Here is a 21,471-nt window from a genome sequence, read left to right on the forward strand (position 1 = left end):
TTGATCCCCCCCATACACACACAGTCTTTGTGCAACACTTTATTGGGAGAGCTTTACACATTCTGACCCTGTCTTGGGCCAAAGGATGACAAGAGGGTGACAGGAGCACTGGGACCCTGAGGTGGCTCAGATGGAAGCTGCAAGAACCACAGTCCAAAAGCCTGCTCACCTGTGGCTCAGTTTCCCCTTTAGGAAACGAGAGGGTTTTGTTCCTTTCTAGGTCTGAAACACTGGTTGGATGAGATAAAAGAGAGTGAAAGCCACAAGGAAGAGGTTCCCCACTCCCAGAACCTGAAGCTCCTACACCCGCCCTCTGGATCCAAAGGGCACTTGCCCGAGGAGCCGGGTGGCCCATTGGCCCTGCTGTTGGGGGAAGCGCAGCTCTCTCTGAATACCTGGAAAGAGCGGCAGGGACAAAGCGAGATTCTCATCTGGACACCTTGATTTGACAGTAGGGAAAACTGTCCTGCAGCCTTCAAGGCGAAGGGCAGGGAAGCAGAGAGCCCCCAGCCGTGCTTCATCGGAGGCAGGGTGCTGAGCTGGGGGAACGGGAATCCTCCCCAGGCCCCCAGCCAAATTCAGGACTCTTTCTGAGCAAGGAGACAGCCTGGTTCACGGAATTCCCAGGCAAAAGCTCGGTGGCTTTTGACGGAGAGAGCGTTGCGGCAGCTTACTCCTCCCGGAGCTTTTCCGGGGCAAGGCTGGTGGGCTGCGACGCCGTCTTCCTCCGGCTGGGGCTGGCCCCACGCAAAGCCAGCCCCAGCCCCAGGGCCACCAGGGCCAGGATGTGGATGCAGAAGTAGACAGACGCCCAATACCGGAGGGTGTCGCCCAGCGAGAGCAGCACAAAGCCCATGCACATGTAGTCGTAGGCTCGCATCTTCAGGAACCAGTGCACCCAGTCCCAGACCCTCTGGCCCCCGGGGCTGAGCCGTCCCCGCAGGGCAGACACCAACTGGTCCTCGGCCGCCAGGCACAGCGGGATGGTCAGGAAGCTTAGGTAGTAGCCAGGGTGGAGGCCGTGCCAGTAGGCGCTCAGCAGCATGGTCCAGGCGCTCCTGGGGGAGGCGCTGGGAGTTAGGACCCAGGAGCCCAGGCCCCCAGCCCCTCCTCCCTCAGACCCAGGGGTCCAGGCCCCCAGCCCCTCCTCCCTCAGACCCAGGAATCCAGGCCCCCAGCCTCCTCCTCCCTCAGACCTAGGAGCCCCCAGCCCCTCTTGGAGACCCCAGTAAACCTAATCCTCTGTCCTCTCCCCATTTAAGGCTTAAAGGTTTCCTGTTCCATGGCCTATTCTCCCTTAGGACCAAGAAGTCTGATTCCTTTGAGAGCTCAGTGGTTCTCAGTGTGTCCCTGGTCCAGCATCAGCGTCACCTGGGAACTTGTTAGAAACACACATTCTTGAGCTCCAGCCCACTCCTCCGGTATCAGAAAGTCCGGGGGTGGGGGCCAGAAGCAATCTTCGATGGAACAAGTCCTGGAGGTGATTCTGATACAAACCAGCATTTGAGAACCACTGTCCTAGCCCATGAAGACCCAGAGTCCCTGGTCTGTGGCCCATCCTTATTCTGGGGCCCAGGAGTCCTGGTCCTCTGCCCTCCAAGCCCCAGAGCCAGCTCCCTTATTCTTGAAGAACCAGGAAGTCAATGGTCCCTGCCCTGTAGGGAAAGAGGAACCCTCAGCCCTCCACCCTCCTCTATAACTGAGGTCCCACCTTCCTCCAAGAACCCAGGATTTCAGAAGTCTGTCCCCCCTTCCCCGCTCAGGACCCACAAGTCTCAACTCCTCTCTTCAGGAACCCAGCTCACCCTCTCCCAGCGCCCCTTTCCTTCAGCACCCAGGAAGCTGAGCCCCCAGCCGCTTCCTCCTTTGGGGATCCAGGAGTATAATTCCTGATCTGTGAAGATGCAGGCATCTCTAGCCATGGTCCCTTGTCCTTACGGACCCCAGAATCGAACTCCCTAGCCCTTGAGGACCCATACTTTCAGGTTCTGATAGACACTTCTTGGACGGGACAGAAACCACAGCAGGCTCTGCCACGGATTGTGGCATGGGTGAGGGGGGGAGGGCCTGCCTTTCTTGCCCATGGGCATCAACCTTTCCCTCTGACACATCAGGGTGCTTGAAGTACCACAAGCTAAGGACAGAATAATGCTGACCATCCCAATCTTGAGGACATAAAACTCCACAAAGAAGCTTCAATTTTTCTTGTTGCCAAAAAGAGAACTTTTCCTCCCTCTCTTCTCTTAGGCCATTTCCTTGAAAAACCTAGTGTTTGAGAATCTTCTCTGTGTCCTTTGGACATAGGTGGAGATCTTTGAAAAGGCGAAATAAGCCTCTAGAAAGCATTCCGATCCGGGCATACTTTTCTTGAGGGTCTGGGAACCATCCCTTTGAAACGTAAACGTCCCTGTCTCCCAGCCACTGTGGGGGTTTATCCTAAGCCTGGCCAGCTGTCACCACCTGCTTGTCACACAGATATGAGTTTTGTTCTACCTTCAGATAAAGACTACTTAGCCGGCACAGGTGGCTACCCCAATTCCCAGGTGACCTTGGGATGAACTTGAGAGAATGCATAGCAAAGAGTGCTGGGGAGCCCTCTTACTTGAGGGCAAGCTATGGTTTCTCTTGAGAACATGCTACGTAACGGACCGTAAGGGATGGGTGGTATAAAAAGCGTGAGATTTCTTTCCATCTCAGTAACCACATTAGTGGGTACTTGCAACATGTGTCGCAATCTGGTTTAATGCTTATTCAATAAAAAAAACTGCTTTCTTTCTTTCTTCCCAAGGTGGAGAGAGAATTCTCTGGGTGGCAGGATTTAAGGAAATTTCCTCCAAGGGGGTGAGGGAAGGGGATGGGAACAGACAGGACAGTAGGACACACTTGGCACGTTTAAACTCAACATGTGCACACCTGAACTCTTGGTCCTTGCTCCAGCCGCTCTGCTTCCATCCTACCCTTCTCTCCCATCTCGCCGCTCCCATGTAGTGAACACTCTCCAAAGAATCGTCTTGCACTTCGTCGACACTTCTCCCTTTCCGTTCTGTCTTGAACCCACTCCAATCAGGCTTTTACTTCCGCCCTCCAAACTGCTCCCATCACGCCCAACCCGGTGGTCATAGCTGTCTTCATACACTGAAGCTCCAGGCACCGTACAACACAAACCATCCCTCCCGTCTCCTTGAAACATGTGGTTCCCTTGGCTCCCTTGGTTCCCTTCTGGGAATGAACTTTCCTGATGGTCCTCCTTATCTCCCTGGCTCCCTTTGCGGGCTCCTCCTCCTGTGTCTAGTCTACACCAGGGTTTCTCACTCTTGGCACTACTGACATTTGGGGCCAGATCATTCTGTGGTGGGGGGCTGTCCCCACACATCAGGAGCATCCCTGGCCTCCACCCCCTAGATGCCAGTAGCACCTCCCAGTTATGACGAAAATGTCTCCAGACATTGCCAAGGCCCCCTGGGGATGCGGTACAATTGCCCCCTCTTGAGAACCCCTGGTCTAAGCGCATCGGAACACCCTGTGCTTTGACCTGATGCTCAGCCACAGAACTTTAGTATCACCTATACCTGCCGATGCTCAAGTGTCCACTTCTTACACTGACCTTTCCCTTACGCGCCCGAATCACATAACTAACTGCCTATCCGATAACTGCAGCTGGACGGCCAACAGCTACCTCAAAGTTAGTGAGACTAAAGCGAAGTCTCGCTTCCTCACCCTACCCATTCCAGAAATCTCTTCCTGCCCAGTCTTCCCCTGCTCTAGAAATGGCCCTGGAGTGCCCTCAGTCACTCACACCTCTCACCGGGGTATCATGCTTCATATCCTCTTTCTCACGCCCTACATCCAGTCTGTGCCAAGCTCTGACTCCACTTCTCGAATCCATCCACTTTCTGCCCACTGTTCCCTACACCAGGACACCATCATCTCCCACCTGGCCAGCCCCAAAGGCCTCCGAATTGGTCTCCCTGCTTTACCTCCTGCTCCCTCCCCCGACCTCAACTCCATTCCCCACACAGGGCCAGAGTGGATCTTTAGATCATAAATCGGATCATGCACCAGGTAAGTCTGGCTCCAGAGCAGCCATCGTTAACAGCTTCATTATGAGAACATGTCCTGGTGCATCCTGACCTCATCTGCTGGCTCCAGGATGGCTGAGTGACACTCAGCAGGTTACCTAACCTCTCTGAGCCTCAGTCTCATCTTTAAAATGGGATGATGAGTTTCTGCTTCCTAAGGTTGTAAAGACAACAACATCTTGAGTGGGACGAAATCTCCACTCAAGAAATATCCGATGAGTGAAGAATAATAAAAGCTAATAAATAGCGAGCACACACCTGTCAAGCCTCACCTTAAGTACATTTCACACTTTAGCTTGCTTAGTGCTCATATCAATCTATGAAACAGGTAATAGCATTCCCCCCACTTAACAGCTGAGGAAACAGAAATCAACCAACTCCTCAAGGTTTCTCGGTAGCTGGTAGGGTCAAATTCCAGAAGGTCTTGCTAGAGTCCAAGGGACTCGCCACACTGGTACTGTCGAACGAGGCTGAACTTGACAGAAGTAGTAACTGAGGCTCACAGAGCAGCAACGATTTACCCACGAGTAACGCAAATCAGCGGCAGCGCAACGGGACTCAAGAAACTACAACTTCCATGATTCTCAGCAGCGGAAGCCTGGCCGAGGAAGCTGCAGGGGGCCCCAAGAGCTGCTGGGAGATGTAGTTCTGCAAATGTGGCCTGAGGGGACGGGGCTCACCTGAGGACGTAGGAGCGAAAAGGCGCGCTCTTGTAGATGTACTGCGCCAGCCACCACTGCACCGTCATGTTCCAGTGCCGCATGCCCTCCCGCACCCGCGTGCAGAAGTCTGTGTCATAGCAGTCGATGTTGCGGATGGTCTCATAGTTGTATTCCACGGAAGCCGCCTTCTCCAGACTGGTGGGGTGGAGGATGAGGGTGGGGGACAGACATGCAACTCAGCCAGGCCCCCTCCCAATGCTGGCTATCCCAGCCCCAGATGCCAAGGAGGGGATCGTGGACAGGCAACAGCTCTCTGGCTGTCTCATTTGCTAAGGCAACAGGGGAAGAGTAGCCCAGAGGGAGCCTTTTTGGGGAGGAAGGTGGGGAGGGGTTGGGGGCGCAGGTTCACCAACAATGGGTTTCTCTTCCTGGTAATGGGGTCCACAACAGCCATGAAAAGCCTCCAAGGGCTTTGGATGCTAAGCTGCGCACCTTTAGCAACCTGACCTTTCAGTCTCCAACGCTAGGGAAAGGCCATTCCTCAAGCAACCAAGCTCAGTGTACTCAAAGAAGCCTCCAAGCGTGGTCCTTTCTAGGTTGTCAGACACTGCAGTTGCTAGGGAAGTAGCATCCCTAACCAGATGGTCTGTGGTTGCCAGGGAGATGTTCTAGGCCCTGTGATACCGCCATGGTCTCTGTTGCTAGAGAAAGGGCATTCCTTAGCAACAAGACAAGAGGATGCTTAGAAAAGCTTCTGGAAAGGGCCTCTCCTGGCTATTGGTCCTTAGGATTGCTCAAGAAGTATCACCTCTTGCAATATGGTGGTTCCTGGATCACTGGTGCCAACATCCCCAGCAATGGGGAATTGTCCACCTGAACCCTTGGTGGCTTCTGATAATGCGACGGGAGTCATCCACTAGGAGTGGGGCCCAGAAGGGTTAGAAAAGCCTTCAATTCCTGCTTGACATTTTCTGGGGGACACCCTCTGTAGCAACTGGAGGTCTGCCCATAGTTACCAGGGCAGTGAAAATCACTTTGTGTGGGGGTGCTGCTTCCCCCACAATGGACTGGCAGTTTGTAACTACTCAGGGATGGCCTGACTCTATTGAGGAGGAGCGGTTCATAATTTCCATTGAAGGGCTGCTCCCCTAGCCGCAGCCCTAGGCAGAAGGCCTACCAAGGTTGCTGGAAACAGAGGGGCAGTCCATTCCTGGTTGCAAGGGGCAACACAGGATCAATACTTCCTTAGCAACAAGAGAGCCCCTACTACTAACAGTGCAACTTACCTAGCAATTAAAGATCTAGGGGGGTAGCATCATTAGCAACAAGGTCAATCCATAGTAACCAAGGAACTCGGTTTCCTTAGCAACAGTAGGAAGTTGACCTGTGGTTGCTAGGAATGATGTCTCCTCTGACAGAGGACAACACGGTCAGGGATGTTATTTCCTTCGAAACAGAGAGCAACTACAGGCTGTTATGAGATGACATCCCATGGCGGGGGGGGGGGGGGTGGCTCCTAGCAACAAAGGGGTAGTTTAGGGGGTGCCATTCCCATAGCAACAAATAGCAAGCCTTCCGGCAGGAAGGGATACACCATGGTTGCTAGGAAACCTGCTTCCTTAGCAAATAGAGGCAGTCCAGTTGCTAGGGAACCGTTTCCCTAGCAACAAAGGGCAATCGTCACTGCCCCATGATGGCATCTGAAGCAACCAGGAACAACTGGATTATTGGAGTGACACTTCCATGGCAACAGAGGGGCTGCACATAGTTGCTAAAATACCACTTTCCTTTTCCTAGCAACAGAGAGCAATCTGCCATCCCAAGGGGTGACAAGCCTAGCAACAAGGGGCCATGGGTGGGTATAAGGAGTGCTGTTTCCCTAGGACAGGGGAAGGTAGGCTGCGGTGGCCAAGGGGTGACACTGTGCCAACAACAGGTAGTGGATCTGCCCCCTGCTCCCTGCTATCCTCCCTGCTAGGGGCAGGGCCAGCCCGTGGTGATGGGGCTTGCCGGGTCTTGGGACACCTCCCTCCCGCCGCCTGACCTGCTGGGGGGTGGGCATTGGAGGGTCGGGCCGCCCCCGGGCCGGGCTTTGGCAGCCACGGGGTAGGCCCCGAAGCCAGCGGCAATGCAGCCGCACTCGGCGGCAATCCAGGCCACGTAGAAGCGCATGCGGAAGGCGAAGAAGACGGGGATCATGTAGAAGAGGCGGTCGGGCAGCGGGCGGGCGTAGAAGGCGTCCTCGCGCACAGCCTCCAGCGGGAAGAGATGCGAGGACAGCAGGAAGAGCAGCCCGAAGAGCGGGGCCGGCCAGGCGCGGCACAGCAGGGGCCGCAGGCTGGGCACGGCCCCCGGGAAGGGCTGCTCCAGCCAGTCCAGGTACGTGCGGTAGCGGAAGAATGGGCCTGTGGCGGGAGGGAGGGACAGCTGGTCAGAGACTGGCACAGACAGGACGGGGGCGGAGCTCAAGTGGGGCGAGGGAGACAGGAAGGGATTGGGGGGGGCCAGGAGCAGAGACTAGGGTTGGGGTATGAGACCCTGGAGGGAGGGGACAGACACCCAACCCAGACAGAAGGGACAAGGAACTCAAGAAAGAAAGAGGGACAATTACAGAGAGGGACCTAAGAGCATAAGGGGTATTGAGATGCTAAGACAGATGGAGACGGAGACCAGATCCCCTCGGCAGGAAGGAGCCCCAGGAAGTACAGCAGTGCAAGTGGAGAGGAAAAGACTAGTGTGAGAAGAAATCCGGGGGGGCTGGGGCTGGATCCCCAGGGGATCCCAGGACGCCTCTGGGTTGGCTGTGGGTTTTGTTCTGAGCACTGGGAAACCCCTGGAGGCTTTTCCAACAGGAAAGTGCTGGAACACCATTCTCCTTTTCACAAAACCTCTCTGGCTGCTGAGTGGGGAGGGGCCTGCTGGAGGACAGCGATGGAAAATAGCAGCCTGTTGGCACTTTAGATAAGATACAATGATGGCCGGCCTAGGGAGGGAGGAGCGGGGATTAACAAAAAGGACAGGGGTTCAAAGCCCTCTATGTCACAAAAGACTACATAGTGTATGATTCCATTTACAAATGTTCAGAACAGCTAAGTCTACAGAGACACAAAGTCAATTAGGGGTTTCCTGGGACCAGGGGAGGATGGAGGTTTGGGGGATGATGGCTAAAGGGGTACAAGGTTTCTTTCTAGGATGATGAAACTGCTCTGCCACTACATGGTGACAGTGGTCGCACAACTCTGTGAATATACTAAAACCCAGCAAATTGGACATGGTTCTAAGTGGGTGAATCTGTCAATTACAGCGCAATAAAGTTGTTAGAAAACGGAAAACCTTCTACGAGGTCAACATGAATGAGAAATATTTTCTGAGACTAAAATGGGATCATAAGCTGTGAATGTCTGTTCCCAGGGCGACAGGAACATCCGGATTATAAAGACTTTTCTCCTTTATCTCCTGTCTCCTCCCAAGAAGCTACAAGAAATCATTAGGCTGAGAATAGTTTGTCTTCCCTGGAGGAGTCCTGGGCCCAGTGAAGAGTCAGACAGAGACCCGGGAGATGCTCACCCTCGGAGCCGCAGATGCCGGAACGAAGGGCAGGAACACAGAACAGGCACAAACTCCGGGGGACAGTGGAGACACAGGGGGAGCAATGCGGAGAGGCAGGGCACTCACCTGTCATGATTCCCACGTAGCAGTAGCTGTAGCTGAGCGTCTCCAGCAGAGAAGGGACGTCAGGCAGCAGCCCTAGGTTGGGCCCCTTGCTGAAGCCCGAGGCCATTTCCTTCCTCTGGGCCAGGTGCAGGTCCTGCACTTCACTGGCCAGACTCACCAGCTGGGAGGAAGGGGCATGGGCGGGGGACAGGTCAGACCCCGGGGCCTTCCTCACACCCTCCTCCCTTACACTACCCCTCTTAGCAGTCAAGGGATGCCCAGGGAGTGCAGCCAGAAGCTGAGGTTGCACGCCACGGGCAGCTCTGGGCATCTACAGTCGTGAGCTGCAACTTAATGCCTGCTGCTGGCGGGTGTTTCCCAGGACTCAGACCTGGGCCCTCCTGTCTTTCTCTGTGTTTCGTCTTTCTGTGCTCTCCTGCAGTCGTGGCTTTAGATACCACCCACTCTCATGACTCCCAAACACTTCCCCCTGGGCTGGACTTCTCCCCAGCGCCCCAAACCTATTCATCAAGTTGCTTCATCATCAATACTCAGATGTCTACTGGGCACCTCGAATCTAACACATGCACAGTGGAACTCAGTATTAGCCACTCCCCACACCAGCTCCTCTTCCAGCCCCCTCCCTCAGGAAAGGCCACTACCATCTAATTAACTGCACGGGCCAGAAAGCTTCCTCGAAGCCCAGATCTAATGCCTTATGTCTCTCAAGTCTGTCCCTTTTGTTGTGCCTCTACCACCAGGCTGAATATGTTCGGCCCGCCCCTCCAGATCTCTTCTCTTCCCTCCTCCACACAGACCCAAGGCCAACCCCACAAGAGAGAGCCCCAGGCAGAGATGGAGGAAGGCAGGAGAGTGATTCCCCTGCAAGATCACCTTGGGCTGACCATGACCCTAGATAGACCTTCTCAAGGTGAGCGGCTCTACACCACCCTTTTTCCTTCTGGGTTCCACTACCTGCCCCTCCTCTTGTCCCCTTGGGCCCAGGGTTGGTACCGGTTCCCCTGCTGCTGGTCCAGGATTCCTGCGCTGTCCCTTCTGGCTCCTCCATATCCTGCCCACACCGTCATAAGTAAAAGCTCCTCAAATTATTCTAAACGTGGCATTTCCTAGTGGCAGCCTGCATCAAGCCACCACTGTTTGTCACCTGGACTTTGATGCAGGAGCCCTACTTCATCCCATCTTGCCTTTTCTATTGCATTTCTACTTGCGGCGCCCAGGCGAATATTTTTTAAACACGTAGATCTGATCACATCACCTCTCTGGCAACAAACCAAAAAAGCTCTTCCAGTGGATCTTGGGCCCCCACAGGAAGAAGTCCGAACTCCTCACCTTGGCCAACTAGGCCCTGCCTGCTGTGGCCCCTGCTCCCCTTCTCCTTCCTTCTCTTGAACAGTCCATGTGGCCAGCACACAGTGGATGGAACTCAGCCTGCTGCCTTCCACACACGCTATTCTCTACATCCTGAAAGGCTCTTCCTCCAGCTCTTCTCTTAGCTAATCTATGCCTGCCTACCCTTGAACTCCCATCCTGAAGAGACCTGCTTCACTACCTCGCCTGACTGTTCTGTTCATTGACATGTCACGGGAGCCCAGCACATAGTAGGAACGCGTCACTTTTCGGTCCGGGAATCTGTTTTCACCCATTTTCCCAGGTGATCTAGAGCCAGACGTAGCTGTCCTGGTTTTGTGCCCTTAGATAAGTGCCTTCTCCCCAAACTGGTTTTCTCCTTTGCCAAATGGCTTGCTACAAAGGTGCGAGGAGAGCATGTTGGTAAGCACTTAGCCTTTGGCACACTTCAAACACCAAAGGGCACCCACGGTTACATGACTCAGGATACTTATTTACCCCAAGGAAGGGCTGAGAGGTGAAGTCCACCCCCAGGGTGTGTGGGAGAGAAAATGCCCTCCTCCTCTGATCCCCACGGGAATGGCTGCGAGGAGGAGGTGACGCTGGGGAGGTTAACTGGCACAAAGCGAAGGTTGGAAGGGAGTCTGACCTTCAGTGTCAGCAGCAGCTGGACGGCATTGGTGAAGGGCGTGGGAGTGGGCAGGCCCAGGAGGCTGAGCGCTCGGAAGAACAGGAGGTAGGAGAAGGTCCAGGCTAGGGCCAGGGCGTGGCAGGAACTGGGGCAAAGGCAGGAGGCGGGCTGTGCTGGGCACAGAGACCTGGCCTCCGCCTCCCCCAGATGCCAGCTACAAACCCTCCCCCACCTCCCCACCTTCAGAGATAGAAAACCGGGAGAGGGAGAATGAGCATGATTAAAACAGCAGCAGCAGAGGTGCAGCCACACAAAAATGAGCAGCAAAAGAGAAGAGAAGGAGGAGGGGTTATGAGAGCTTCAGGGCCAAGACCCTTCAATCTTCTGTATTTTCTTGCAGGGAAGGAGGGAGGGAGAAAGAGAGATTACGAATATGAATGCTGGCAGGATCAGCAACAAGTAATGTCCTCCTCTCTCCTGAATCCATGACATGGATGTAAAGGATTGGGACAAACACAGGGGGACAAGACCCAGAAAAAGGCAGAAGAGGAAGAAACACAGACCAGACTAAGAATACAGAGAATTCAGAGGTAAACAAGAGACTTCCAGAAACTGAGGCAGAAACGGAAGACTCAAAGAGGAAACAGGTTGCTTCCTCCTCCCCAAAATCCTTACCAGGGCTGGGCCTGAATGAGAGCCCAGGTCCCAAGGATGGTGATCAGAGAATGCAAAGTGTGGGGGCCACAGGTGAACAAGGTGAGCCCCAGGCCCACGGCTGCTGCCCCCCATCTCTTCAGTCCAGGTCCTGGAGGGAGAATGGAAAACATAAAACTGGAACCTTCCAGGGGTTCCTCCCCCCCACCCCCACCCCCATTTTCCACTGGGGAGGGAACCTGACTCACCAGCTTTCTTAAAGAGGAAGCCGATGGGGATGGAGATAAGAAGGACCACTAGATATGTCCACTCTTCGGGCGACATGGTCTGGGGGAGGGGCGGAGGTTTCTAGTGAGAACCCCAGAGTCTCAGCCCCTCCCCCTTCGAGGATTCAGGAACCCGACCCCTTAGAGGATCATGCAGTCCTACCCTCAGCTCGTCTCCTCTGAGAACTGAGGAATCTAGACCTCCAGACTTTTCCTCCTTTGATAGAAGAATCCACTCCCAACCCCGCTCTTTTGAGAACCCAGGAATCCAGACCTCCCAGCTCCCTCCTCCTTCGAGGATCCAGGAATCCAGCCCCCGGTCTTTGCGAACGCAGAAATCAAAGGTACCCCCCTCCACCCCCATTGACGACCCGGGTATCTAGACGTCGCTCCGTTGAGATGCCAGAAACAACCCCTCACCTGGCCCCTTCCCTTTGAGAGCCCAGGATTCCAGACTCCCAGCCTCCTCCTCCCTCGAGGATCCAGGAACCCAGATCTCCAGATCCCCAGCCGGTCTTCGAGAGGACTCAGAGGAGCCCAGGCCTTCAGCCTCCCCCTCTTTCGGAGCTCCGGACCCTTCCCCGGCCTAAACCCCGGAGAGCCGGTCCCCTCCCCCAGCCCCGCTCCGGCTGCGCGCACCCCGCGTGGGTCACATCCGCCCCGCAAAGCCACAGGCAGTTGCGCCACCCGCGAGCTCCCGGCTCCGCCCCGCACCCGTCAGCCCCGCCGACCTGCAGCCATCCCACCTCGTCTCCGGATCCCGCTCCCGGGCCCACCTGGGGGCCTGCGGGGCAAGAGGCGGTCGAGCAGTCCCGGCCCGCGGTCCACCCCGGGTCCGGCCACGCCTCCCCCGCCCAGCTCGGCCCCGCGCCCCCGCCTCTCTCGGGGGCCGGCCAGGCTGCGCGGTCCGGAGCCGGGTGCGCGGCCGCAGACAGGGGCCTGGCTCGGGCAGGGAAGGTGCCTGGACCCGGCGCGGGGAGCACGAGTCCGCAGCTGCCCTGGGACCCGGGATCTAGGAGCCGCGACCACGTAAAGGGGCGGGGCCTCGGGCTCGGAAAGAGGAGGGGCCAGAGCTTTGGGCTCCAAGGGAACGCCACGGGACCCGGGAAGGAGGCGGGGCCTGGAGCTCAGCGTTCGGAAAGAGGCGGGACCTTCGCTTCGGGTTGCTTCGGGCAGGATCGGGCAGCAGCTTGGAGGCGGGGGCCACAAGCTTCGGAGATAGTCGAGTCCTAGAAGTCTGTGTTCGGAAGCCCGCGAGGGCCAGGAGCTTCGGCCCGACGCGGGCGGGGCCCCAGCTTCGGTTTCTTTCGGAGATAGTCGGGTACAAGCGACCCTGATAGGCTGCGCTGATAGGTGGAGTCGCGTGTTTAGGGGTAGGCGGGGCCACAGGCTTAGGCCAAACGAAAGGCACGAAGCACTCCAAGGAGGCGGGGCGAACAGCGCCCTGGCTTAAAGGGGCGGGGCCCCCGGGGAGGGGTCACGTCAGCCAAGAGGGCGGGGCCAGGGTAAAGAGCCTGACGGTCCGAAATCGCTGAACCGAATCGGCGGAGGGAGGTGCGCTTCGGAGGGCGGAGCCAAGGTGTTCAACTTGAGGGGGAAGGCGGGACTCCGGCCCCGCGGGGCGAATGCCGGACTTCCCGCTTCGCTGAGGTGGCGCAGTGACGAAATTGACGCAGGGGGTCGGCATGGCAGGGGGTGGAGGAAGCAGCGCGTGGCGCGCTACGTAGGGGGTGGCTCCGCCGGGGCTGCGACTTGGTGTTTCCGAGGTGACTAGCTGCTTCTGTCAGAGTACGGGGCGACTTTCTGAAGGGAAGCGAGGAGGCGGGCCGAGCGCTCACCAGCGGGGTGAGCCCGCCCGAGGGGACAACAGACAGCGGGCGCACAGGGGGCGGGGCCTCCGGCTGTGGGACTCGGATGTGGGGCGGGAACTCCCCAACTGGGGGAGCGCTTGCAGTCGGAGGGGGCGGGCCTCAGGCTGCGGGGTGACAGGAGCCGATGACGTCCGAACGCCGGACCGCTTACGTTCGGCAGAGGGCGGGGCTGTGCATTCGGCCGAGCCGAGAGCTCCCGAACGCCGAACCGCTTCTGACGGATAGCTGCGGGGCCGCGGATTCGGCCGAGCCGCGGACGTCCGAACGCCCGAACCACTCGCGCTCGGGCCGGGCTGGGCTTCGTTCTGTGCGAGTCCGACTCCGAACGAAAAGGCCCTGAGGCCGAACCTCAGTGTTTCGACAGGGGCGGAGCCAAGTCCTTAGTGGGCGTGGCCTCGGCGGAGGATTGGCCTCCGGAGGTCCCGACACCTGACGGGAACACCCGAAGGGAGAGGGCCGCTTTGCGAGGGGCGGCGCCAAAGTGGACCTTTCGAAGGGGGCGTGGCGCTGCCCTGGGGGCCGCTTTTCTCTCAGGCGCGGAGGCGCGAAGGCAGGACCGCAGTATTGGCCCAGGCCGAAATGCCGACCATGGGGTCTGAGCGGCCCGGCCGAGCGGGGCCCCGGCAGCTCTGCGAGGGGCGGGGTCTCGTCTCCGGCTGCCCCGGGGCCTGGCGGGATCGCCGAGGGGCGGAGTCCAGCGCTCTGGGGGCGGGGCCTGGCGCGTCTGTTCGGCAGGTGGCGGGCTGCGGCCCCCGGCGAGGCTCCGCCCCCTGAGGCCCGGCGGCGGGGCTTCCGCGAGACCCCGGAGGCGGAGGGTGCGCCGTGTCGGTGACCGCTGTGTCCCCTGGCCCCTGCAGGAGGATGCTGGTGGTGGAGGTGGCGAACGGCCGCTCCCTGGTGTGGGGGGCCGAGGCGGTGCAGGCGCTGCGGGAGCGCCTGGGCGTGGGGGGCCGCACGGTGGGCGCCCTGCCGCGCGGGCCGCGCCAGAACTCGCGCCTGGGCCTCCCGCTGCTGCTGATGCCCGAAGAGGCGCGGCTGCTGGCCGAGATCGGCGCCGTGACCCTGGTCAGCGCCCCGCGCCCGGATCCCCGCCAGCACAGCCTGGTAAGGGGGCGGGTTGAGGGCGCGCGCCCCTGGGCCTGCGGGAGAAGAGGCTGGAGGCCCGGACTGCGTGTCCCTGCGGTGGGAGGGGTCTGGGAGTCCTGGAATCTGGAGAGCGGGAGCCTGGGATCCCCGGGTTGGAGCCCTGAAGTTGGGAGGGGCCGGGGAGTCGGGATTCCTGGGTTCCGAAGGGAGGGCGTGCCTGGATCCTGACGCTCCAGCTAAGTTTCCTTCTCAGACTCTAGCATCCTTCAAGCGCCAGCAAGAGCAGGGCTTCCAGGAGCAAAGCGCCCTGGCAGCTGAAGCCCGCGAGACCCGTCGTCAGGAGCTCCGCGAGAAGATTGCGGAGGGCCAGGCTGCGAAGAAGCAGAGGCTGGAACAGGATTCGGGGGCCGGCGAGAGCCAGGAGGCCAGTGGGAACCCAGCTGCTGGAGAGAACGAGGCCAGCGCTAGCCAGGCCTCGGGAGAGCAGGAGGAAGCCGGTGAGCGTGGGAGTTAGAGTCCAGGGACCAGGAGGAGGAGGGGAGACATCTTTTAGGAATTTTGGCTGGGAATCTAGGGCCTGGGTCTCCCTGGGGGATGGAAGGACCTTGCTCCTAGGATTCACCAAACTCTCTCGGATTCATCTCCCATAGGCTCCTCCTCTCCCCAACCAGGGCCTTCAGATGGGGTGGCCCCCTTGCCCAGGTCCGCTCTGCTCGTCCAGCTGGCCACTGCCAGGCCTCGACCCATCAAGGCCAGGCCCCTGGACTGGCGTGTCCAGTCCAAAGACTGGCCCCACGCTGGCCGCCCTGCCCATGAGCTTCGCTACAGCATCTACCGAGACCTGTGGGAGCGCGGCTTCTTCCTCAGCGCCGCCGGCAAGTTCGGCGGCGACTTCCTGGTCTACCCTGGTGAGTTTGCGCTGGGGCCTCTGGGTGCTGCTCCTTCCTTCATCCCACCACATGCTGCAGTTTTCCTTTTTGTCTCAATTTTCTCAGCTTCTGAAACCCATGGAAGGACAGGAAACCTTTGGAACTTAGACTCATTTGGAGGGCAGTTTAGTAAATTTTGTTAAACCTTCCTTTCATCCAGAAGTTCCTCTTAGAAATACTTAGATATGTGCACAAAACACACAAGAACTATGCATTGCAGGATTCTTTACAGTATTAAAAAGTTAGAAAACAACCAGAATGATTATTAATAGGTTAGTGATTAAGCATCACTGTTAGTTGTCAGGGAAACAGCATTTAGTTGTCAGAAACTGTTGTAGGTCCCTGTACATTTATCGAAAAATGACCAAAGCGGGGGGAAAAGAATAGCTTGTAGGAAACATGTATAGTAAAAAGTAAATCATGCAGTTATATACACATTATTTAAGTAGCCTTAAAAAGTTGTGGCTCTGGGGCTGGCCCTGTGGCTGAGTGGTTAAGTTTGCGTGCTCCGCTGCACGCGGCCCAGTGTTTCATTGGTTCGAATCCTGGGTGCGGGCTTGGCACTGCTCATGAAACCACGCTGAGGCAGCGTCCCACATGCCACAACTAGAAGGACCCACAACGAAGAATATACAACTATGTACTGGGGGGCTTTGGGGAGAAAAAGGAAAAAAATAAAATCTTAAAAAAAAAAAGTTGTGGCTCTGGTGAAAGACTATGAAAAGGACTTAAGATAAAATGGAGTACTAGACTAAGAGAATCCTATCAAGCAAGTAGAAAAAGGCATGAAAGGGTGTACTCCAGCCCAACTACAGTGGTTACCCTTGGGAGTGAATTTACATTTGTTATATAGGTAAAGGAGACTTCTGATGAATCAGTTAATTTTTAATTTGTAGTAAGGGCACCTTTCTTGTATCACTAAAAGTTTAAAAAAATTGCAGAAAATCACCCTTTTTGTTCCCTCTAAGAATGTGGAAAGATCGAACTACCTGATAAGTAGTCAGATCTTAGCTATTGATTGGAGACCGTCCACTAAGTCTTCTGCAGGTGAGCCGAGAGCTGTAGTCTTTTCTCAGATTAAAGCTTAACTCACGGGCCGGCCCAGTGGCGCAGTGGTTAAGTGCGCACATTCCGCTTCTCGGTGGCCCGGGGTTTGCCGGCCTGGATCCTGGGTGTGGACATGGCACCGCTTGGCTAAATGCCATGCTGTGGTAGGAGTCCCACGAATAAAGTAGAGGAAGATGGGTGTGGATGTTAGCTCAGGGCCAGTCTTCCTCAGCAAAAAGAGGAGGATTGGCAGCAGTTAGCTCAGGGCTAATCTTCCTCAAAAAAAAAAAGTGACAGATTTAGGAGCTGGGAACAGTTTATCTGCCCCATTCTCCACAGATAACCATGGTTTATGACTTCCTTACTATTTTTTTGGTGACTTTTGTACGTAAAAATTATTTTGGCTTTGAAAATGAATATTCAATTTACTAAACATACACATGCTAATATCTAGTTCTTTTCTAAGCTTTCAGTTCAATGTACAGATCTAATTTTTTTCCAGTCGAGCAGATTTTAAGTGGCCTGTTGGTTCATGTTTGATCCCATTTGCAAAAGGAGTTAAATAGTTTTAAATATTAAGCTGCATTTTACATTTGAATATATTTATTTTGTTTTTAAGTTCTGCAGTTTTCTGATTATGGAACTTGTCAATAGCTTAAATGTAGTAAATTATAAAGGGGGTGAGTTTTAGGTTTATATATTTGAACACTGTTAATAGATTTACTAAAACTTCGGGTTAAAATAAGTTTAAATCAATCAATTAAAAACACATTTGAGGGGCCGGCCTGAGGCTTCTCGGTGGCCTGGGGTTCGTCGGTTCGGATCCTGGGTGCAGACATAGTGCCGCTTGTCAAGCCATACTGTGGTAGGCGTCCCACATATAAAATAGAGGAAGATGGGTATGAATGTTAGCTCAGGGCCAGTTTTCCTCAGCAAAAAGAGGAGGATTGGCAGCAGATGTTAGCTCAGGGCTGATCTTCCTCAAAAAAAAGAGAAAAAAACATGTTTGAAACTGAACCATAAGGCTGACCTGTTAGTTCTAATAGGTTCGTATTTTTAAAACAATAAATACTCAGTGTGCCAGCTATACATGGAATCCTTGTCCCCTGAAGATTAGTATTGAAGAATTTCTAAGTCTAATTCTAAATCTTCCTGAGGTTAAAAGGTGCTGAGCCTCTAAGAAAGCAATTTTGGGGTGGCTTCACGACCCTCCTCAGCTGGCTGAGGCACCACAACAGAGAGGTGCCTGGCTCCTGGGGAGCTTCTTGCTGAAAACCCAGCTGCCAGACTAGGCCTTGTTTTATAGTTGCTGTGACGTCCCCTCAGATGGGATGTCGCAAGCCTTGCTCTTTCAGATTTGCATTAACTATTACTTAGTCTTCTGTATCGTGCCCCACGCGGGTTTCTGCTCTACTTGATCAGATTCATCTAACCCAGGAGCAAACCACAACCAGGTCAACTCTGGCCCACCCACCGGTTTTTCTGTTTTTTGGGGGGGAGGGGAATATTAGCCCTGAGCTAACATCTGCCACCAATCCTCCTCTTTTTGCTGAGGAAGACTGGCCCTGAGCTAACGTTGTGCCCATCTTCCTCTATTTTATATGTGGGACGCCTGCCACAGCATGGCTTGCCAAGCAGTGTGTAGGTCCGCACCCAGGATCCAAACTGGCCAACCCTCTGCCACCGAAGCAGAATGTGCAAACTTAACTCTTGCGCCAGCCCCTACTTTTTTTAAAAATAAAGTTTTATTAGAACACAGCCCTGTCTATTTTTTTTTTAAAGATTGGCACCTGAGCTAACAACTGTTGCCAGTCTTCTTTTTTTTTTTTAATTCTTCTCCCCAAAGCCCCCCCAGTACATAGTTGTATATTCTAGTTGTGAGTGCCTCTGGTTGTGCTATGTGGGACGCAGCCTCAGTGTGGCCTGTGAGCAGTGCCGTGTCTACACCTAGGATCCAAACTGGCAAAACCCTGGGCCTCCGAAGCAGAGCGCACGAACCTATGAACCTAACCACTCAGCCATGCGGCTGGCCTCCTCCATTTGCTTACATATGGTCTGTGGCTGCTGTTGTGTTGCAGAGGCAGAGCTGAGTATTTGCAACATGGCCCAGAAAACTGAAAATATTTACCACCTGGCCCTTCTCAGAAAAATTTTCTTGACCCCTTTATCCCATCTATTAATTACTCCATCTTATTGTAAATTCTTACTTCTTTTAGCCTGTTGGAGTCACTTCTCATTGGATATTTACATGATATCCTTTTAAGTTCCTCATGACTTTGACTTTGTGGTTCTGGTTCTTAGGTCATGACAAGGATATGTTCAGTTATTTGTTTTTTCAAAGGTTTTATTTTTTTCCTTTTTCTCCCCAAAGCCCCCTGGTACATAGTTGTATATTCTTAGTTGTGGGTCCTTCTGGTTGTGGCATGTGGGACGAGGCCTCAGCAAGGCTTGATGAGTGATGCCATGTCCGTGCCCAGGATCCGAACCAGCGAAACCCCGGGCCGCCGAAGCGGAGCGCGCAAACTTAACCACTTGGCCACGGGGCGGCCCCTGTTTGTTTTTTCAAAAAAGAAGATTATGCTATCCATGTGTGACACCTTGCCCCTGTCCCCCTTTCACTCTTACTCAATGTATCATTGACCATTTTCCAAGTTGGTACATTCTTTTATCTTAACAGTTGTATAATTTTCAGTCTTACAGATACACATGAATTTAACTAGTCCATTTGGTTGTTTCCACTTCTTAGCAATTGCAAATGATAACAAAGTAAACATCTTTATAGGTATATTAGTGTTGCTGTACTTACACTTACAAGAGAAAAATTACGAGAAGAGGGATTTCTGGATCCAAGGCTATCTGTTTTAAAATATTCATAGTGATTGCTAACACCATCCCCTGTCCCTGCTGTGGACTTTCCAGTGTCTTCCAGCCTCTGCCACTGGAAACTGCTACAGGCCTCTCTTCCCCACCCAGGTGACCCGCTGCGGTTCCACGCCCACTACATTGCTCAGTGCTGGGCTCCTGGGGACCCCATCCCACTCCAGGACCTGGTTTCTGCCGGCCGCCTCGGAACCAGCGTCAGAAAGACGCTGCTCCTTTGTTCTCCGCAGCCTGATGGTAAGGTGGTCTACACCTCCCTGCAGTGGGCCAGCCTGCAGTGAACTCCAGAGACCCATGGGATGTGGCTGAGTCTGTGGCAAGAGCCTTTCTAGACGATCCCAGGCTCATTTCTGCGTGGGAGGCCAGGACACCCTCCTACCTCCCTCTGCGGGTAGTTTTTGATTCCGGATTTGTACACACTACATCCTTTCTGTGCCCCTCCCTGTTTCAGAGCACTTACTGGCCGTGTTGTTTTTGTAGTTACCCATTTCCAAACTGTGAGCTTCTCGAGAGTGAAGACTGGGTTGGATTCATCTCTGTTTTCTACAGGGCTCAGGTCCCAAGAGGTCCCAATAAACTTGTTGACTAAACGTGAAGTTTGTGATTTGAATCCTTACAACAACCTTGGGAAGCGTGGGCATTTGCATCTGCTTACACAGTTGAGGAAAAGGCCTGGAGGAGGGGAGATGACTCGCCTGAGGTCACACAGCTAGTAAGTAGCAGGGCTGGGATTGAAATCTTTCTGAGCTCTTCCCACTGCACAGCCTTCCTTTTGAAAAGAGTTTTATAAAACATTTCAGGGGCCAGCCTGGTGGCGCAGTGGTTAAGTTCGTGCACCCCGCTTTGGTGGCCTGGGGTTCGCTGGTTCAGATCCCGGGTGTGGACCTACTCACTGCTTATCAAGCCATGCTGTGGTGGCATCCCACATATAAAATAGAGGAAGATGGGCACAGATGTTAGCTCGGGGCCAATCTTCCTCAGCAAAAAGAGGAGGATTGAAGGTGGATGTTAACTCAGGGCTGGTCTTCCTCAGGAGGGAAAACAATTCAGATGCATACAAAGGCATAAATAAAAGTAACACATGGAAGAAGGAAGTGAGTGTTGCAGTTTCAGGACAGGAGTTTGGAGTGGGGAGGGGAATGTCAGGAAGGGCATGTGGGCTTCTGGAATGCTGGCGGAATTCTTTTTCTTGGCTCGAGCGGTGTTTATTCAGGTGTTTGAGAATTATTTTTTATACTGTATATTTATATTCTAGATCCTTTTTTTATATGTGTGTTATATGCCACAATTTTTTACAAAAGCTAAAACTCATATGTATAAAATACGCATTTATAAAACACTGCTATATCCACCTTTCTGCTTAAGAAATGACTAGAACGTTACCAGTACTGACTTCCAGTATTTCTAGGTATATTTAAACTGCGTAGTTTTGTCACACAGGTTTCGTTGCAGTAATACGCTCACGTGGTAAAAATTCTGGGGCTGAAAGTCTCTGCCTCTAGTTCCTCAGTTTCTCCCCCTGCGATTTCTTCTTTCTTTCTTGCCCTTCTCAGGAAACAACCTTGATAGAATCTCACTTCTCTATAAGTTTGGATTAATTTAAAATAGGACACTCACCCCTGCCTGGCTAGCACTGTTCTTTGTGCCTCTTTGGTAATTGGCTTTAAATATATTCTCCAACCTCTCTCTTCTGTCTATAATAAAGTACTTAGAAGTCTCAGTACCTGTGTCATGAGTCTTCCCTCTCCAAAGTTCCTCATTAAAAACTATTATGAGGGGCTGGCCCGGTGGTGCAGCAGTTAAGTGTGCACGTTCTGCTTATTGGTGGCCCGGGGTTCACTGGTTCAGATCCTGGGTGCGGACATGGCACCACTTGGCAAAAGCCATGCAGTGGTAGGCATCACATGTATAAAGTAGAGGAAGATGGGCAAGGATGTTAGCTCAGGGCCAGTCTTCCTCAGCAAGAAGAGGAGGATTGGCAACAGATGTTAGCTCAGGGCTGATCTTCCTCAAAAAAAAAAAAAAAAAAAAAAATATTGTGAGGGCGTCACATGCAAAATACCAAAACAAAGCGCAAAAAAAAAAAAATCTAGACACAGACTTTATACCCTTTACAAAAACTAACTCAAAATGGATCATAGGGGCCTGCCCAGTGGTGCAGTGCTTAAGTTTGCACATTTCACTTTGGTGGCCCTGGGTACACTGATTCAGATCCCGGGTGTGGGCCTACACACTGCTTATCAAGCCATGCTGTGGCAGGCCTCCCACATATAAAATAGAGGAAGATGGGCACGGATGTTAGCTCAGGGCCAATCTTCCTCAAAAAAAAAAAAAAAAAAAGGGG

General features: G+C 54.0%; 2 protein-coding genes across 18 annotated transcripts; one reads left to right on the top strand and one right to left on the bottom strand.

The window, feature by feature from the left end:
- Positions 1 to 24: 24 nt before the first annotated feature.
- Positions 25 to 12,648, bottom strand: MBOAT7 (membrane bound O-acyltransferase domain containing 7). Of its 10 annotated transcripts, none has more exons than XM_070633379.1 (8): positions 12,466 to 12,623; positions 11,297 to 11,375; positions 11,070 to 11,199; positions 10,413 to 10,539; positions 8,417 to 8,576; positions 6,786 to 7,146; positions 4,760 to 4,936; positions 25 to 1,058 (listed from the first exon to the last, which is right to left on the bottom strand). In XM_070633379.1, exons 2-8 carry the CDS (start codon positions 11,370 to 11,372, stop codon positions 671 to 673), a joined length of 1,419 nt encoding a protein of 472 aa, XP_070489480.1. In that variant the 5' UTR covers positions 11,373 to 11,375; positions 12,466 to 12,623; the 3' UTR covers positions 25 to 670. The 10 variants fall into 10 exon arrangements, with proteins under 10 accessions (XP_070489480.1, XP_070489479.1, XP_070489477.1 ...); XM_070633378.1 differs by lacking the exon at positions 12,466 to 12,623 and adding an exon at positions 12,091 to 12,226; XM_070633376.1 differs by lacking the exon at positions 12,466 to 12,623 and adding an exon at positions 12,061 to 12,195.
- Positions 11,482 to 19,717, top strand: TSEN34 (tRNA splicing endonuclease subunit 34). 8 transcript variants are annotated; one of them, XM_070633395.1, is made up of 5 exons: positions 11,482 to 11,658; positions 14,043 to 14,289; positions 14,525 to 14,768; positions 14,922 to 15,179; positions 19,221 to 19,717. In XM_070633395.1, exons 2-5 carry the CDS (start codon positions 14,047 to 14,049, stop codon positions 19,406 to 19,408), a joined length of 933 nt encoding a protein of 310 aa, XP_070489496.1. In that variant the 5' UTR covers positions 11,482 to 11,658; positions 14,043 to 14,046; the 3' UTR covers positions 19,409 to 19,717. The 8 variants fall into 8 exon arrangements, with proteins under 8 accessions (XP_070489496.1, XP_070489488.1, XP_070489495.1 ...); XM_070633387.1 differs by lacking the exon at positions 11,482 to 11,658 and adding an exon at positions 12,205 to 12,343; XM_070633394.1 differs by lacking the exon at positions 11,482 to 11,658 and adding an exon at positions 12,489 to 12,868.
- The last annotated feature ends 1,754 nt before the right edge of the window (positions 19,718 to 21,471 follow it).

Source organism: Equus przewalskii, chromosome 9 (genome assembly GCF_037783145.1).
Source record: "Equus przewalskii isolate Varuska chromosome 9, EquPr2, whole genome shotgun sequence".
Lineage (NCBI taxonomy): Eukaryota > Metazoa > Chordata > Mammalia > Perissodactyla > Equidae > Equus > Equus przewalskii.

What these genes read in the sequence shown, in the direction of transcription:
- TSEN34 (XM_070633395.1), top strand. Translation starts at nt 14,047, where the DNA reads ATGCTGGTGGTGGAGGTGGCGAACGGCCGCTCCCTGGTGTGGGGGGCC. An exon ending in GGGAGAGCAGGAGGAAGCCG is followed by an intron (nt 14,769 to 14,921) that starts GTGAGCGTGGGA and finishes CATCTCCCATAG; the next exon opens with GCTCCTCCTCTCCCCAACCA. An exon ending in CGACTTCCTGGTCTACCCTG is followed by an intron (nt 15,180 to 19,220) that starts GTGAGTTTGCGC and finishes TTCCCCACCCAG; the next exon opens with GTGACCCGCTGCGGTTCCAC.
- MBOAT7 (XM_070633379.1), bottom strand. Translation starts at nt 11,372, where the DNA reads ATGTCGCCCGAAGAGTGGACATATCTAGTGGTCCTTCTTATCTCCATC. An exon ending in CTTCCTCTTTAAGAAAGCTG is followed by an intron (nt 11,200 to 11,296) that starts GTGAGTCAGGTT and finishes TTCTCCCTCCAG; the next exon opens with GACCTGGACTGAAGAGATGG. An exon ending in AGCTGCTGCTGACACTGAAG is followed by an intron (nt 8,577 to 10,412) that starts GTCAGACTCCCT and finishes CCTTCCTCCCAG; the next exon opens with CTGGTGAGTCTGGCCAGTGA.